The sequence below is a fragment of the Kogia breviceps genome, chromosome 2, assembly GCF_026419965.1.
Source record: "Kogia breviceps isolate mKogBre1 chromosome 2, mKogBre1 haplotype 1, whole genome shotgun sequence".
Lineage (NCBI taxonomy): Eukaryota > Metazoa > Chordata > Mammalia > Artiodactyla > Physeteridae > Kogia > Kogia breviceps.
Window position 1 is genome coordinate 48,179,462 of NC_081311.1, and position 18,094 is coordinate 48,197,555.

General features: G+C 50.4%; 1 protein-coding gene across 3 annotated transcripts in view; it reads left to right on the forward strand.

Annotated features, from left to right (window-relative positions):
- ARHGAP22 (Rho GTPase activating protein 22) overlaps positions 1 to 18,094 on the forward strand; it is a 178,863-nt gene that overhangs the window by 111,434 nt on the left and 49,335 nt on the right. The window contains exon 4 of one of the 3 annotated variants that reach the window (XM_067025201.1): positions 4,553 to 4,729. The exons of 1 other annotated variant lie outside the window; for it this stretch is intronic. In XM_067025201.1, coding sequence (XP_066881302.1) covers positions 4,553 to 4,729 — 177 coding nt within the window. The remainder of the gene's footprint in view (positions 1 to 4,552; positions 4,730 to 18,094) is intronic. One more of the 3 variants, XM_059051974.2, reaches the window with a different exon arrangement.

The following is an 18,094-nucleotide window of genomic DNA, read 5'->3' on the forward strand; positions in this document are numbered from 1 at the left end:
CTGGGGAGACCAAAGCATCTTGAGTTTTCAGGATAGAATACCAAGGAGGAAAGTGCTGCTCAAAGAGAAAACCCCCTTGGGAGCTCATCACCACATGCACATGAGGACATTACCTGAGGCTGAGGAAGGAACCACTGGAAAGGGTTAGAGGCAACACTGACCACTCTGACACAGGGCAGGAAATAGTGCCTATTTCCATTGGACTCCTGGGGCATTGCATAGCATACACAGAAGGGTTTTCTCTCAGCAGTGAGGAGTTATTAGCTCTATACTGAGAACTCTGGACCCACCAAATAAATCTTAGAAACAAAATCTGTAAGAACAAGTAGACAGGAAGTCAGTAAGAATATGGAAAATTAAAAAAAAAAAAACAACTTTCAACAACTAGACCTAATTTATAGAACACTCCACCCAACCCACAGCAGAGTAATTTTTCTCAGTGCAAACAGAATGCTTAACAAGGTAGACCGTATTCTAATCCCAAAACAAGTCTTAATAAATTTAAAAGGATTCAAATCATACAACATATCTTCTCTGAAAACAATGGAATTAAATTAGAAATCAATAATAGAAAGATTTCTGGAAAATCCCCCAAACTTGGAAATAACACATTTCTAAATAACCCATAGGTCAAAGAAGAAATCCAAAGGGTAAGACATTTTGAGCTGAATAAAAACAAAAAAACAATATACAAATGTTGTACATGCCTCTAAAGCAGTACTTAGGGGGGCAACGATAGCACTAACCATTGTAAGAAACTAGAAAAATAAGACCAAATTAAACACAAAGTAAACAGATGAAGAGAAATAATAAAGATCAGAGTGTAAATTAATGAGATACAAGTTGGCAATCTACAACCTGTAGGCTGCCTCCCTCATTTTGTAGACAAATTTTTGCACAGACACAGCCCTGCTCTTTCACTTACGTATTGTCTATGGCTGCTTTCTAGCTGCAACAGCAGAGTAGGTAGTTTTGGCAGAGACCATATGGCCCAAAAACCTAACATATTCACTATCTAGCCCTTTAAAAGTTTACTAATCAGAAAAACAAAGAAAAAGACATAAAGTCAGTAAAACAAAAAGCTCTTTTTTGAGATTAATAAAATCAGTAAGCCTCTAGCAGGACTGATCAGGGGAAAATAGAAAAGACATAAAGCGCCAATAATATAAATGAGAGCGGTGACATCACTACCAAATACTACAAGGATAATAAGGGAAATATTATGAACAACTTTATGTCAATAGATACAACAACTTAGATGAAACAGACAAATTCCTTGCAAGACACTCACTGCAAAGCTCACTCAAGAAGAAATAGGTGTATATGTTATAGAAATTTAATTTATTAAAAAACCTTCCCACAAGGAAAAGTCCAGGTCTAGGTGGCTTCATTGGTGAATTCTATCAAATATTAAAAAAAAAATAGTAACTCTACACAAACTCTTCCAAAAATATTGAAAAAGAGGGAATACTTACCAGCTTATTCTGTGAGGCCAGCATTACCCTGATACCAAAATCAGACAAAGACAGAAGAAAAGAAAATGGCATACCAATATCCTTCATGAATATAGATGAAAAATTCTAAACAAAATTTTAGTAAATTGAACCCAACAATAATAAAAAGGACAATCCATCATGACCAATTGGAATTTCAGGAATGAAAAGCTAGTTTAACATTTGAAAATCTGTCAGTGTAATTAATCATAATAGCAAACAAAAAAATGTGATCTCTCAATAGATACAGAAAAAAGCATTTGACAAAACCGCAATATCCATTTCTGATTAGAAAAAAAACTCTCAGCAAACTGGAAATAGAAGAGAACTTCCTCAACCTGAGAAAGGACATCAACAAAAAACCTACAATAGATATACTTAATGGTGAAAAGTTGAATGCTTTTGCTATAAGATCAAGAACAAGATAAGGATGTCCACTCTCACCACTTCTATTCAACATCATATTTGAGGCTCTAGTCCGTGCGATTTGACAAGAATCAGAAATAAAAGGCACCCAGATTGGAAAGGAAGAAGTAAAACTGTCTTTATTCGCAGATAGCACAATCACCTGTGTAGGTGCACTGGCAAGTCAGTGGGGAAAGGATCGTCTGTTCAACGAATGGTGCTGGAACAACTGGACATCCATGTATAAAAGGATGAACTCCAATCCATACCTTGCACCATATACAAAAACTAACTCATAGACCTAAATGTAAACCCTAAAACCATGAAACTTCTAGAAGAAAATCTAGGAGAAAACTTATGACCTGGGTTAAGCAAAGATTGTTTAGATACAAAACCAGAAAAAATTGCTAAGATGAGCTTCATCCAAATTAAAAACTTCTGCTCTTGGAAACACACTGTTCACAGAATGAAAAGAAAAGACACAGACTGGGAGAGATATTTGCACAGGACATATCTGATAGAGAACTTGTATCCAGAAAATGTAAAGAACTCTCAAAACTCAATAATGAAAAATGAGCAACCTCTTTTAAAAATGGACAAAAGATTTCAACAGATATTTCACCAAAGAAGGCACATGGATGGCAATTAAATACATAAAAAGATGCACAACATCATTAGTCATTTGGAAAATGCAAATTCAAACACAGTGCTCTACTCCTACACACCCATTAGAATGGCTAAAAGTAAAGAGACTGGCCATACCAGGTGTTGGTGAGGAATTGGGAGAACTGGAACCCTCAAACGCTGCTGGTGGCAACATTAAGTGGTGCAATCACTTGGGAGAACAGTTTGTGGCAGTTTCTTAAAAAGTTAAATATATATATATACAAATATACATAAATAAACATACATACATGAAAGGTACTTGAAAAGTTAAACACACAGGCTTAGAGCAGGACCCTGGGCGGGGGCACAGCTGGACATGAGAGCATCTGTCAACCTCTGGGCAAGGTGGATCCAGGTTTTGTAAATGAAGCTTATATGACATGGGTGGCCCTCTTTAGGAAAAAGAATTGAAAAAAATGAGAAATTGCAGTTAGATACAAACCTGAGTATTCATTTAGGACAAACAAGTAACCACAACAAATTCTTAGAGCCATCCATCACCAGGTCCCTTTCTTCTTAGTCATCTGGAGATGTTTTTTCAGAAAAGCATACATGGAAAAGCTTCCTGGCAACACCTGGCTTCCCTTCCCCCCATGGAACACTCGGCCACCCCAGCCCTCATAGTCCACGTTGAGTGGGACCCTAAAGATGCAGAGCCACTGTCCCCTTCTCAGTGGTGGTGCCCTTGCCCCTTGAATGACCACGCAGCTGCCCCAGCTGTGGGTACAATCTTTGTTTTCCATTGGCCTGCACTGTCTCTTGGGCTTCAGGCTCTGCTGTCTCAAGCTTCCTTCCTCTCCACCTCTCCATCGCTGCAGTGCTGCTGCCCAGTTGCTGCCTGGGCCCAAAGGAGCTGGGCTAGTGTGTGTATATCGCGGGTCTCTAAAGGCATCCTAGGACCCTGGCGCACCACTCTTCTGAGCTTTGGGCCCCGTGGGCCCCTCCAGCCTGCTTTCCCACTACCCAGCTTCCAGGCCTCACTTGTGGCACTTTCCCAGCAAGAATGTACCTCATCCCGTGCTCCAGCCCCCAGAGCCGTCCCCTCGGTTTTTCCCAAGTCCTCAGCGGCCTTGCTGTGACCACTGTCAGCCTGACCCCAGCAGGTCGCCTCGTTCATGGGGAATGGTAGGAGCAGGGGGTGGGGTCCCAGTCCCAGCCCAGAGCTGGGGACTTTGAATCCCTGGCTCTGCCACGTATTCGCTGTGTGAATTCAGACAAGTTCCTTAATCACTCTGTGCTTCAGTTTCCTTGTCTGTCAAATGCAGATAGTAACAGTACCTCCCTCAGAGGCATTGTGAAGATGAAGGAATCCTAGGAGGGCAGGTGAGTCCGTCAGCTTTGTTAACTAGCAGAATCAGCTCTAGTTCACTGGAAGGCAGGTACCAAGCGCTCAGTAAGCACTTAACTCCTGTCTGGCCTCTGTCACTGGGCTGCGGGCCCCAGCAAGGATCAGCCTGGGTCTCAAAGTTCTCCTAACTGTCATCCCACCCCCTTGGGAACACGGATCTCTGCGACTCACCCCACCAGCAGATAAGCCCGGTTAGCTTATAGTGACATAAGTGACATATAGCACATAGTGACATTTAGCTGTGCATTTAAGATGTGTGAAGTTGATTTAAATAAAATACACAGTGGAGCTCCTCTGGCATCCGAACTTCTCTGAGCTGGTGCCAAGTCTGCATGCTTGTTCCTACTAGTACCCCAGGATGATTTTAATGCTGTGGAGAAATAACAAAGAAGACTAAGGGAGAAAAAGAAACCCAAGAGGGCCCCAAAGCCAGATGTATGATGTGGGATGTGGGAAGGGGATGGCCTGCCAATATAGAACTAAAAAGCACAGCTGTTGCTGAGTGGTTTTTAGAGAGACGACCTTCTCACACCACAGGGAATGAAAGCCAGCTGTGGTTGGGACTGGAGAGAGCCCTACGGGGGAGGTACCCCGTGTCCACCGGGGCCCCTGCGGTAAGCCTGTTCTCCCTGTCTTGCAGGTGGTGCCAGGGAGCGGGAGAAGGTGCCGGCCAACCCCGAGGCGCTCCTGCTCATGGCCAGCTCCCAGCGGGACATGGAGGACTGGGTGCAGGCCATCCGCCGGGTCATCTGGGCCCCGTTCGGCGGAGGTACGGCCCGTAGCGCGCATGCTCACCCTCTAGAACCCTTGCCTCCAGGTAATCACGCCCCTCCGCCCTGCTCTGAGCCTGCAAGGTCCCTCTCACTCAGGTCTTGCTGGCTGAGTCCCGCGTTTCCTACTGCAGACAGGCAGTGTCGACCTCTTCTGCTGCTGGCCCTCAGAGGTCACCCCTTGGTGGACTAAGCAGGTCCTCGCAGGGGAGATTTGGGCCACTTTTCAAAAACATGCCCTCCTCCGACTGGATAGTCCTGGGGCTTGTGTGTACTTGCCTCCCTGTGTCCAGATCCCTGCTGAATGCTGGGTATGTATGGTCTACACTTAGGCCAGAAGTGGACACTCAGGGTCATGTCGGATGGCGAGGTACCGCGTCCTTCCCTCTGTTGCGGCTTGTGGCCCCTGCATGGCCCACAAACCTGCTCTCTGTTCCTGACCTGAAAACAAAGGTTGCCATTTATTCACCTGTTTCTTTATTCTGCACTTTTATTGGGTGCCTAAAATGTATGGAGTGGTATTCCAGGTGCTAAGAGTTCAGTGGGAAACCAAATAGAGGATGCTTCTGCCCTCCCCTCTCCCTCCATTGTCCTGGGGGAGACAAACGATAGGCAAGTAAAGGTGATGACTCGTGATGTCTAGTAGGGAGAAACGCAGGGAGCAAAGTAGAGCCAAGTGGAGGGTGGAGGGGGCACTGTGTCAGGCGTTGTTCTTTAAGCCAACTTAATGAAGTCACCAGGAGATCCAGGGGATGCGGGGGAAGGGCATGCAGGGAGAGGGACCAGCAAGTGCAAACGCCCTGGGTTGGGAAAGGGCCATGGAAACACGAGGACCCTCAGGAAGGCCAGAGGGTCTGAGGGAGTGAGGACAGGAGGACGGAGGACCTGAGGCCTTGGGGACGTAGTGGGGCTTCCAGATTTTGTTCTAAATTGATGGGGCACCAGGGAGTGCTCTGAGCAGGAGACAGACACAACTTGATTTCTATTTATAAGAAGAGTCATCTGGCTGCCGTGTGAGGGGTGGGTCATAGAGACAAGAGCAGCCGAAGCAGGCTGGGACAGTTGTTGGACCCGGGTGCGAGGCCTGGGCGCGTGTGGGAGTGGAGGAGACCGTGGAGAGCGGTCAGCTGAGACGTGTTCTGAAGGTGGGGCTGCAGGGTTTGCTGATGGTCTGGACGTGGGGCGCAGGAGAAAGGAACGCCGCCGCCCAGCTGTGCAGGTGCTGTCTCTGTAGGTCGGTGTCCCTGCGCAGTCATCATGAAAAGGGCTTTTAGAAAGGATCACCGTGTCAGCTGGGCTGGGGCCACCAATCCCCAGCTAAGTGTGGAGACAGGGACCTTTGGGCCAGCTGTGTTGTGACCACATGAACCGTGGACATCCTCTCTCTCCGTGTTTCAGTGTTTGATTGATGCACCATCCGGGCAGGGGCACAAGCTCACCTTTGGGGGCTTCCTAAATGGCTCCACACTGTTAGCCATGGCCTCCCTACCCCCTGGTGATCACGGCACCTTTGACCCACAGCCCCAGTTTTATGGCCTGGGAAAACCCAAGCCCACCCCGGAACTTCTGCAGCCTCCATGGGCTTCCTTTGGTGCAAGGTGGTTGAAAGTGACCCAATGGCACAGAATAGAGCCCAGACGCCCATGCCTCTGGACTTGGATTTATGACAGGTAGCACCTCTGAGCACCAGGGAAAGGAGAACATTGCCATGATCTTGGCTAGCAAGAGACTCTTTAAATGAGTTACAAAAAGCACCAAGTATTTAGCAACAATACAATGGAGAATTAAACACAATTCATTCCTACAATGGAAAACTCTACAGCAGTGAGAATGAATGAACTACAGCTCTACCCAACAGCATGCATGAATCCTAAAAACATACTGTGAGTCTAGGGCAGCCCAAGAGCATGCTGTGATTCTATTTACATAAAGTCGAAAATAGGGCAGAAGGAAACCATGTTATTTATGGGTAAATAATTAGGCAGCAAAAATATAAAGAAAAGCAAAGAAATGAATGCCATAAAAGTCAGGATAGCAGGCCTAGTTACACAGGTGGTCATTTTATAATACTCTGCATCTCTGTGCATATGTGCTTTAAATACTTTTTGAATGTCTGCATATTTCACTACATAAAAAATCAAAAACTAAATAAAACAAAGAAAGGAGAGAAACTAAAGGTCCAGGAGGCTAAGTAATTTGACCAAGATGACACAGCTAGTTGGGAGCAGAGCTGGGAAACAGAGGCAGATGTTCTGACCCCAAAGGCTGTGCTTTGTCCCAGCCCATCCAGGGCACTGTCACGTCACACGTGGTCTACCTGTACTCAGTGTGCTGGCTCCCTGACCCACACACGTACCTGTCTGCCTGTTTTTCTCTGTCTCTCTGTCTGTCTCTGTCTGTCTGTCTCTCTCTGTACTTGCTAAATGGGGACCATTTGCAGAATCCCACATAGAAACCAGATTTGCCCCTCCCCTGGCCCTCTTTCCCCAGCGTTTATCAGACTTCTCAAGCTGTGCGCTGTGTGCCGAAGAAGTCACAAGAATTAAAACAGGAAACACCATCAAACGCGCTTATCTCCTTTCTACCAGAAATATAGAGGAAAGGCAGAAATCCCAGGGGTTAGCGGTGGCAGACATGTCCGGGCAAGTTTGGCACTTGAAGGGGGTCTCCACCCGCCTCTGCAGGTTTCCTGGCAAAGCTGTTATTAGCCTGGGTTCCCCTGGAAAGGAGGCTTAGAGGATCAGCCCTTCTTTCACTGTTTAATAACGGAGCCTGTGAGCCCTTTCAAGCATATTTGTTCTGGCAGAGAGCAGCCACCTCTGACAGGCACCAATGGGCAGCATGCCTGCTGCAGTCAGGGGAGAGCCCGGGCACCCCACAGAGAAAATGCCGACCAGCGGGGCTGGGGAGCCGGTCACTGCCGATGGCCTGCCCAGGGGTGGCCCTGATGGAGTGCCTCTTGTCTGGACCTTCTTTCAACCAGTCAGTCTTTCACTCGAGGATGTGTTCTGGGGGCTGGTGACCCAGCAGTGAGTAGGACAGACAAGGTCCCTGCCCTCGTGGGGTGTACATTCTAAGAAAGGAGACAGACAGCAAGCAAGTAAGCCTGGTGTAGTTTAGATGGTAGAGAGCGCAGCGGAGACAGATGAGGTGGGGAGGGCAAGCGGGAGTGATGGGGGCTTGGAGTTTAGGGACATTTGAGTAAAGGAGACGAAGGGGTGAGTTACACATATATCTGGGCAGAACGTTTTGGAGGCAGGCATGGGGGTTGGAAGAGCAGCGAGGAGGCCAGTGTGGCTGGAGCAGAGTCTGTGAAGGGGGAGAGAGGAGGTAAGGGCTGGTAAATCAGTAGGGCCTTGTCACGGTGATGACTCTGGCTTTTCCTCTGAGCAAGTTAGTGTCATTGGCAGGTCTTGAACAGAGCAGTGGCCAAGCCTGACTCAGGTCCCAGCAGGATCACCCTGGCTGCTGTGTTGAGAATGGATGAAAGAGGCAAGGACAGAAACAGGGAGACGAGTTAGGAGCTCGTTACACAGTCGTGCAGGTGAGAGGTGATGGTGGCTTGGCTCAGGATGGCATGGGTGATGAGGAATAATTGAGTTTTTGATATATTTTGAAGGTAGAACCAATAGTATTTCCCCTACTGGAATGGGTGAAAGGTGTAAGAGAATGAGAGAAGTCAAGGGTAATTCCAAGGTGTTTTGATCTAAGCCAACTGGAAGGATGGATTAGCTGTTAACTGAGATGAGAAAGAACACAGGAAGTGCAGTCGTTTGGAAGGAAGATGGAGAGTTCACTTTGGGGCTTAGTCTGGGATACATGTGAGAGGCTCAAGTTTAAGGTATCACGTAGGCAATTTGACATTTACGTCTAGAGACCAGGAGAGAAGACTGGGTTAGAGAGAGAATGTGGGGGCCATTGACACATAGATGGGGTTTGAAGCCGTGAGGCTGGATGAGACCCCATGGAGCTAGTGGAGGGACAGCAGAGGACCAGGGCTGAGCCCTGAGCTGCTTCCAGGTAGGAAGTCAAGGAACAGAGGAGCAGCCAGCACAGGGGATGAGGAGAGCCAGGAGCAAGTGGGGTCCCTGAGCTGAGTGAAGAGAGCATCTAAGAAAGAAGTATCTGCACTGCCAATAGATCAACCAGGAGAGAACAGATGGTGAGCACAGTCCATGGTTGACTTGTCAAGGGTGGTTTTGGTGGAGTCCTGGGAGTAAAGCCTGATAATAGTGGGTATGAAAAAGGATAAGAGGAGGGGAATTGGAGTGTGATCATAGCCAACTCTTTCAAAAAGTTTGCTGTAAAGGGAAAAAGAGAAATGGGACAGTAGCTGGAGGAGGGAGTCAGGTAAAGAGAGAGTCTTGTTTATTTTTTTAAGTTGGGAGACAAGACAGCAACGATGGTACAGGTGAGGGAGAGAAGAATCGCTGGAGCACCAGTATCTCTTGTGGATATAGATGGGAAATTCCTCAACAAAATACAAAGAAATTGAATCCAGCAATATATAAAAGGATTATAACCATGACCAAATGAGATTTATCCCAGGAATGCAAGGGTGGTTTAACATCTGAAAATTAATTAATGTGATACATCAATAGAATAAAGGACATCATCTCAATCAACTCAGAAAAGGTATTTCACAAAATCCAGCACCATTTCATGATAAAAACATTCAACAGTCTAGAGATAGAAAGGAATTTTCTAAACCTGCTAAAGGGCATCTACAAGAAACCCCACAGATAACATCATGCTTAATGGAAAAAGACTGAATGCTTTTCAGGAACAAGACAAGGATTCTCACTTTCACCACTTCTATTCAACATTGTACTAGACCAGAACAATTCTAACCAGAACAATTAGGCAAGAAAATGAAATAAAATGCATCCAGATTGGAAAGGAAGAAACAAGTAATCTATTTGCAGATGACATGATTTCGTATATAGAAAGTGTTAAGAAATCTACTAGAAATCTATTAGATCTAATTAAAAAATTCAGCACAATTGTAAGATACAAGGTCAATATACACAAATCAATTGTATTTCTGTACAGTAGCACTGGGCAAACTGAAAATGAAATTAAGAAAACTTCATTTATAATAGCATCCAAAAGAACAAAATACTTACCAATATATTTAACAAAAGAAGTACAAAACTTAATACTCTAAAAATGATGATACATTCTTGAAAGAAATTAAAGACCTAAATAAATGGAAAGACATCCCATGTTCATGGATCAGAAGACTTGATATTGTGAAGAGGGCCCCACTGCCCAGTGGATCTCTGGACTTCCATGCGCCACTCTAGGAACACAACCCCTGGGGAGGCCCTGTTGGGCAGCACCTCCTAGCCAACTGTCTGAGAAAGGGGAGAGAAAGGAGTCACACGATACCAGGGCTGCCTGGCATCTGATGGGTGCTCATGGGTGAGTCCTTGCCTTACCTGGTTATCTGGAGAGAGCCAGCAAGCCCTCGAAGGTGCATCTTATGTGCATAGGAAGGTGCTTATTAGCAAAGCCAGTTGCGTAGAAGTATTAGAGGAGTCAGAGTGAGCACAGGTTTTGGCATCAGGCTGCGGTCTGTGTGTGATCTGGCTCTGCCCCTTGCTTGCTGTGCGACCCTGGGCATGCCAGTTACCCTCTCTGTGTTCTTGTTTGTAAAATTGGAATAAGAATATCTTTGCAGAATTGTCATGAGAATTAAGAGAGAAAATGGATGCAAAGTGCTCAGAACTAAATAGTTCTATTCATTCAACACAGAACGTCTGCCACGTGCAGGCGGGGCACATAGCAGGGATCAGACGGAGCTTCCATCCTACTCCCCAAGACAGAGAGTAACAGGAAAGTACATCGCATGGCACAGAGCAATTGTTCTCATCAGAACCACCCAGAAGAAAAGGGAGACTGTTTTATCCTCCCGCAGAGTTTCCAACTCACTAGGATTTGTGTTTCTAACAAGTTCCCAGGTGATACTGATGCTGCTGGTCTGGGGCCCACACTTCGAGAACTACTGTGTTAGAAGGTGGTGAGTGCTACTGAAAGAAAAAAAAAAAAAATAGAGCCATTTAAAATACAGTGGTGAGGGTGGGCCTAATGATAGAGTGACACCCAAAGTCTTGAAGAAGTGAGAAAGTGAGCCAGGAGGATGTCAGGTGGAAGTGTGCCATACCCAGGCAACAGCTTGGGCAAAAACAGAGAGCATCTGATGTGGTCTTGAACCAGCTCGGAGGCAGGTGGGATGAGGGAGTGAGGGACAGGGCCAGATGCAAAGGAGCCCGATGGCAGAGGAAGGATGTGATCTGATAGATAGTTAAAAGGGCCGCTCTGACTGCTGACCAGAGTGGGAAAAGGGGAAGCTGGGGGACCTGTTTGCAGTAATTCAGGTGAGAGACAAGGGTGCTTACACTATGGTGGGTGGTGGTGAAAGTGAGCAGATTCCAAATATGTTTTGTTTTGTTTTGTTTTGTTTTTCGGTACGCGGGCCTCTCAGTGTTGTGGCCTCTCCCGTTGCGGAGCACAGGCTCCGGACGCGCAGGCTCAGCGGCCATGGCTCACGGGTCCAGCCGCTCCGCGGCATGTGGGATCTTCCTGGACCGGGGCATGAACCCGTGTCTCCTGCATCGGCAGGCAGACTCTCAACCACTGTGATACCAGGGAAGCCCTCCAAATCTGTTTTGAAAGTAGGACCTACAAGATCTCTTGGATGTGGGTTTGAGAGAAAGGGAGCAGTGAAGGTGGACTCCCAGGGGTCTGATTGAGCAGACAGAAAGAACTGTCATTGAGTGAGAAAGACACAGCCTAGAGCAGGTTTGGGACAATGCAGCAAGACCACAGCTCCATTTGGGCATGTATGAGTTTGAGATGCCTGTTAGTCATTAAACCAGTGGGCGTCCTGAGTGGGCAGTTAGATGCAGGAGTCTGGGGGTCAGGGTTAGCGCTCAGTAACTAGTAGCATGGTAACTATCCCCCCTACCCAGTGGCACTGATGAGCAAAGCCCAGCAACTGTCCCAACCTTACAGGCAGCAACATAGAGTGACAGTCCTGGGGCCAGGAGCCTGGTATGGGAATGGTGTCCTTGCCCAGAGTGACAGCTCCTCGCTGGGGAGGGACACAAGGGGCCAGGCGGCAGCCTTGCAGTGGCCATCAGAGCTTTGCTGCCCATACCAGGCCCCACCCTGATGTGTGTGTGGCTCTCACAGGCCTCTAGAGACTTTCCCCTGACCTCCCCCCACCCCAGAGCTGACAGTCCTGTCCTAGTTTCCTCAGAAATCATGGGGGAAAGGGGGACGAATGCGGCTCCCAGAAGCCACAGGGCAGGACACTTGACCTAGAGAAAATCCAGCCTCAGGACAACTCGGAGGTACACAAAGCAACCTTGTTAGTCCAGCTGGTTGTGGTCATTATTTGCTGGAATGACATCTCCAAACGGAAGCCCTCAAGGCACAGTCAGATTCAGGATGAAAGGTCACTGACCCCAGCCCAGGCTGGCAGTGGTGGAGCCTGAGATCTTAAGTGGACCACTTCTCCCCAGCACTACTTTTACTCCAGATCCCAGCCCTGCTGGGAGATTCAAGAAGAGAAAGTCTTATTTCTATTTCCCCTGGATGTTAACCCACCAGGCCAATGTGCCTGGGTCTTTCCTGGCAGCCTTCCCAAAAGGGGAAAGATAGGACTGTTGCTGACCTGGGCTGGGCTTCAGTCACTGAGACAGCAGAAGGGGCACTTGAGTCTGATTCTGGTACCCTGGGCCCATTCTGGTGGGCCCTGAGGGACCACATGCCACGTGGAGGAGAAATTGCTGCCACAAGCCTTGGACCCCATCCAGCCCCAAGCTCACAGAGGCCAGATCTGTCCTCTTCTGAGTATATGGGTCAGTACACAGCACCCTTGGGCCTCCTTCCTCTGCAGCCCTCAAGGCTTCTCCCCTGAAGTGCTCCGGGAGCCTTTGTCGAGCTTAGATCCCCAGGACAGGGGAAATAGCCCCCAAGCCACAGACCCCACTGACAGGCAGCCAGGGAGCCCGGGGCCGTTTACCAGGAGAACAGGGGGGAGGAGCAGCTGCCTTATCTTGGGAGAGCCTGGCAAGCCAGCAAGGGTGATTTATAGGGGGCTGCTCACCACTGCTTCCTGTGAAACTCAGGATGCTAACTGCTCAACTAACTGCCTTTTACCCACCTTGCTGGCTCGCTAAGTCTGCCTTCCCTCCCAGCAGTTGTGGTGGAAATGCCCCTGCAGGTGGGCCTGCCTGGCTTTCCGTGTGTGCTAAGAAGAGCTCAGATCCCAGGGCTGGAAAAGAGTTTGTCATGGTCATTGCTAAGATGAGGCCAGTGGAGGGTACGTGCCAACAACGTTGCGTGATGTCCTGGTGACTCCCAGCCACAAGGGGAGAAGTCGTGTTGAGGTAGTCACTCTCCAGAGCAGCGAATGTTTATTCAGTGTGTCCCAGTGCTGGGCTCTGCACCCCAGGTGACCCTCACAATAGCCCTTTGGAATCAGTCCTGCTTTAGCGCCTTTTACAGGGGAGGAGGCTGAGCAGCAGAGAGGCTCAAGTAATCTGTCCAGGTCCCAAAGAAGTAAGCAGGAAGCCAGCATTCTAACCCAGGTCTGCTGGAGCTGAGAGCCCTGGGGCTGGGTGCCGGGTCTGGAGAGAAGGATGCCGGGAGCCCTCGGGGTGTCCTATGGTCGGGTTCGCTGGCTCTCGGTTTCTTCCCAGACACCTTGGTCCTCCACATCAGTCAGAGGAAAGAGGAAGGGGTCTCATGCTTGCCATTTGCTACTCTTTCATTGTATCAAAATTATATCGTAGAGAGGCCCAGAGAGGTTCAGCAACTTGCCTAACAGCACACAGCAGGGTTGGGAGCAGGGGCAGCCTGCCTCCAGGGTGAGCCCATCCAAGGATGCTCTGTTGCCAGGCACCATAGTCTCTGGATCTGCATTGTCTTAAGAGTGGTGTGGGGACGGGGGAGGGAGGCAAGACTGAGGACAGAGGTAGTCCCCAAGGTCCTGGACCCAGCCCAGAAACGAGAGCCACCCCAGCTCAAGAGGTCACCTGTCACCAGGCGCTCCTGTGAGAGGACTGATCCCCAGCCTCTCAGCTCCCTGGCCCAGCCCAAGAGGAAAGTTTCATGACTATCTTTGCATACCCATCCCCCATCTCAGGCCCCATGGATTAAAAAGACCTCCACAAGGTGACGTGGGTGTTGACCTGGCCAGGTTTTAACCTAGAGTTCATTGTGGCAGTGCGCATCAGAGTCCAGAGCCTTCTAAATGGGGGGCAGCTGCAGACCTCCATCCATCTGGGGAATCTGGGCGGGGGGTTGGGTGGAGGGATTCCCTAGAGATTGGCCAGTCTAACTCTCTGACCATACAGGTGGGAAAACCGTGGCTCAGAAAAGAGAAAGCAAGTCAGTTGCCAGAGCCCTCTGCCTACCTGGGAGGACCCCCCTCCCCCGGAGTAGGTGCCTCCCCTGAGCCCTTGGACCCTTCTCTTTAACATGGGCAGAGCTGATCAGACCTTGGGGACTGTGGGGCATGGGGGCTCCAGGCTTTTCCGGCAGGTTTAGGGCAGGATACTCCCTGACTTACACCCCCCTGGCCCCATGAACCACCCCTCCCGCCTTTACTTGTACCTGAACTCTGGGAGGGGAGAGCACTGAGCCCCTCCCCACGTTCCCAGCACTTGGGAGGACTTCAGCCCCCACCCTGCACACTAGCATCAGGATCAGGACTAGGGGGCCTCCCTGGCCTGGGGCACAAAATTTAAGGGAGCACCAAAAAACTCAGTGATCAGGATGAATATTTTATTCAGTTTTTTAGAATGAAAATTAATGCAAAAAAATCCTTTATGTTAGTTTCCGATTGCTGCTTTAACAAATTGTCACAAATTCAGCAGTTTAAAATAACACAGATTTATTTGCTCACCCTTCTAAAAGTCGGCAGTCGGAAGAACTGAATTTTTATGATATTGAAGGCACTGAAATCATGGTGTCGGCAGGGCTGGTTCCTTCTGAGAGCTCCAGGGAAAATGGATCTTTGCCTCTTCCACTTCCTAGAAGCTGCTCACATTCTTGGGTTTCTGCTTCCCTCCTAATGTTGCCTCCTCTTCTGTAGTCAAACTTCCCTCTACCTCCATTTTTTAAGGCCCACTGAGATAATCTAGTATAACCTCTTGTTCTCAATCCTATCTACAACATCCCTTTCACTAGGTAAGGTAGCAACGTCACAGGTTCTAGGGATTAGGACATGGACGTCTTGAGGGGGGCATTGTTTAACCTACCACATCCATGATAAACAGACTATCAAAATTTTAAATAAAGACAGGATCTGTGGGTGGGATTAGGGTGAGGCAAATGAGGCACTCACAAAGTCTGCGCAAGTACAGGGTCGGATCCTGTCTTTATTTAAAATGTTGATATTTTGTTCATCATGGATTTTTTGGCATTAATTTGTATTTTTTTAAATATTGCAAAAATATCTCTCTTGATTACTGAAATTTTGGGCACCCCCTTTAACCTTGCACCTGAAGTGCAAAATTCACTTGCCTCATTCTAGTCTAGGCCCTGCTTAGTAAGAGCAAGAAAAGTGACCCTACCCTATACACTGGATTTCAGATGAGCTCCCACCCCTTCCAGCCCCAGGGCTCCCCTAAGCCCTTCCCTTACAGAATTCTGCCCACAGACCCCTGGAGACCTCCACCCCTTCTTCTGGTGTTGCAGGGCCCCAGCTTTGCTTCTCTGTCCACCTGCCCTCCTGGTGAATGCCTGAAGCTGTGCACCCATCTCGGCCCTCACACTTTGCACCCTCTGGAAGTGTGGGATTGTGGGTTTTTTTCTCTGGGATAGAATCCTACTCAGGTTTTGCAGAAAGATAATATAGTTTTGAATTGAAGATCTGTCACTAGTTGAGTGACCTTGGGAAAATTACAAAACCTCTCTGAGCTTCAGTTGCCTCATCTGTAAAATAGGACATTAATACTCATACAGCTCAGGGCTGCACAAGACGCTTGTGTTAAGTCCTAAGCACCCTCCGTGGCACTGGGGCGCTGGCCCCTCGGCAAGGCAGAGGGTTGGAGCCCTGAACACCAGCTCCACAGATAGCAGCCTAGCTGTAGACTGGGCTCGGCACTCACCCTGCTGCTTGACCCAAATCGAAATCACCTGGCCTCCACCTAGAACACCTGCCTCTCATTCTGCGGGGAGAGGAATTTCCTAAAGCGAGCCCTTGACCAGGAAGAAGGGGCGGATCATTGGGAGTTGCTAGTATTCCTACGGTGCCTGTAACACCGAGCGTTAGGAAGCGGGTCAGAGGTCTGAGCCGGGAGCGCCACGGGGGCCGACTCCAGGAGCAGCGTTTCAAGAACTCTCCGGGCCCAGGCCCTGCCTCCCTCGCTCCAGGGTCCGGGCCTGGGGCGGGCGGCGGGCAAGACGCTACCTGCGCGCGTGCCGGGCATTCCTGCCTCCGCCGCGCCGCCGCGCCCGGGCGCGCCATGGGCCTGATGCCGGCCGCGCGGGCCTCCTCCGGGTGCCGCGCCTGCCCGCGGTCGTCGCCCTGCCGCCTGCCAGCCTGCTGCGCTCCTGCCGCCGCCCCAGGTACTGCGGGAGGGGTGCGGGCGGCCGGCCAGCGCGCTCGGCCTCGGCCCCACGCGCGGGCGAGGACAGCGCTGCGCCGGCGGGTCGCGGGGCGCCCAGGGGTGGGGGGGAGGAAGGGCGGGCGGGGTGGGGGGCAGCAGCCGGACCGGTCGCCGGGCTGGGGGAGCGGGCGCGCGCGTGTTGGGAGAAGAGGCAGCGCTGGGACGCCTCCTCCTACCTCCCCTCCCCGGGGCGGGGGGGGGCATCCCGCGTGCAGGGTTGAAGAGCCTAGTCTTACGGGGCGCGGGAACTTGCAAAGGATCACCCCACCACCACCACCAGCACTACTGAGGGGACCAGGCAGGATGCCAGCTCTGGGCTACCGACTCCAAGTCCAGTGCTTAGCCCACGTTTGCCTCTCCAGGCCTCAGGAAAGCACCCGTGTGTCTCGGCGTGGGGCTGGCTAACACCAGAGGGTAGGGGTTACTTCTGCCCTGGGGACCAGCTGGCCTCGGGCAGGACACCCCCCAGGTTGTTGCCTCTCGCTGTATTTCTCTCCCCTGGGCTTATTTCAGCCTCTTGGTTGTTGAAACTCGGCTACAGCCCAGCAAATTGGTTACAGCTGTTCCGAGCAGGGCTGAGGCTCTGTAGTACCTAGAGGAGGGCAGTGCCCATAGACACAAGTGTGGGAGTGATGGAAAGTGGATTTACAAACCATGGGGTGCGTGCACGGAGGACGGCAAGTGTCCTGGGGAGGGGAGTAGAGAACAGGAAGGGTTTACCCAAAGTTTGTGAATCTCTGGAGAGAATTTAAGAATTATTGTCCTTATTGTCTCTTCTCTGTGTGTCTCTCCCCACAACTGGAGAGAGCCCTAGTATGGCCAGAGCCATACTAGGAGACTGAGGTCTCCCCTCGGGGATCAGCTCCAGAGGGAATCTCAGCTGCCTCCCTTCCCTGCTTGGACCCGGGGCCAGGCAGAGCCCACCCTATCCTGGGCTGGCCCTCCTGGGTCAGGAGAAGGCCACATTTATCAAGTGCCTGGTGCCGTAGGCTCTCCTGTGGCTGCCGACGGCCCCATGAAGTGGCAGAGACTGAGGCTCAGAGAGGTTGAGGACGGTGCCCAAGGTCACCCAGGACAGGGATCTGAGTCAGCTGAGTGCTGGGCCTGTCCCTTCCTGCCCCTGCTTGGGATTCTGGGGAGAGGGGAGTGAGGGCCGGGCTTTGCCAGGGAGCAGCTGGCAGGGGAGGAGGCCTGGCCCAGCTCTGAGCCCATCCGCAGGTTCATCCAGAGGAAAGGCAGCCTCTGCCAGCTTCCTCACAAAGCGCCGGCTGTGCCACTGGAGAAAAGTGTGGGCTGGGCCCTCTAGGAACCCGCACACTGGCTGGGTTTCCAGGGATCCCACAGACCTACTGAAACTGGTTCTTGGCAAGGCTCCCCCTCTGAGACGTGCCAGGAGGGCTGAGGAAGTTCAGCACAGCCGTTCCAGGTCCTGCCAGGCTCTGGTTGAGAGACCCTGACGAGGGGAGTGGTGGGCCAGGCCCCTGGCTGAGGGAGGCCAGACCGGTAGCCTGAGCACAGGGCGCCTCCAACAGGAGGAAGCTGGAAGCAGAGCCCTGGGAGGCTGAGCTGGAATGAGCCTTTCCCATGGGGCTCCTGGAGCATCTCCCCACCAAGGGTGGTGAGGGGGACAGCTCACACCTGAAGCCTGTACAAGGTCGGATGCAAGGCTCCACGCCGCCTTGCTGGGAATGTGGGGTCAGTCCTGGGCCTGGTGGTGGCTGGGAGCAGGGCCTCGGGGCAGCCTCTAAAGACAAGTGTGATCAACCCCATTTTACAGATGGAGAA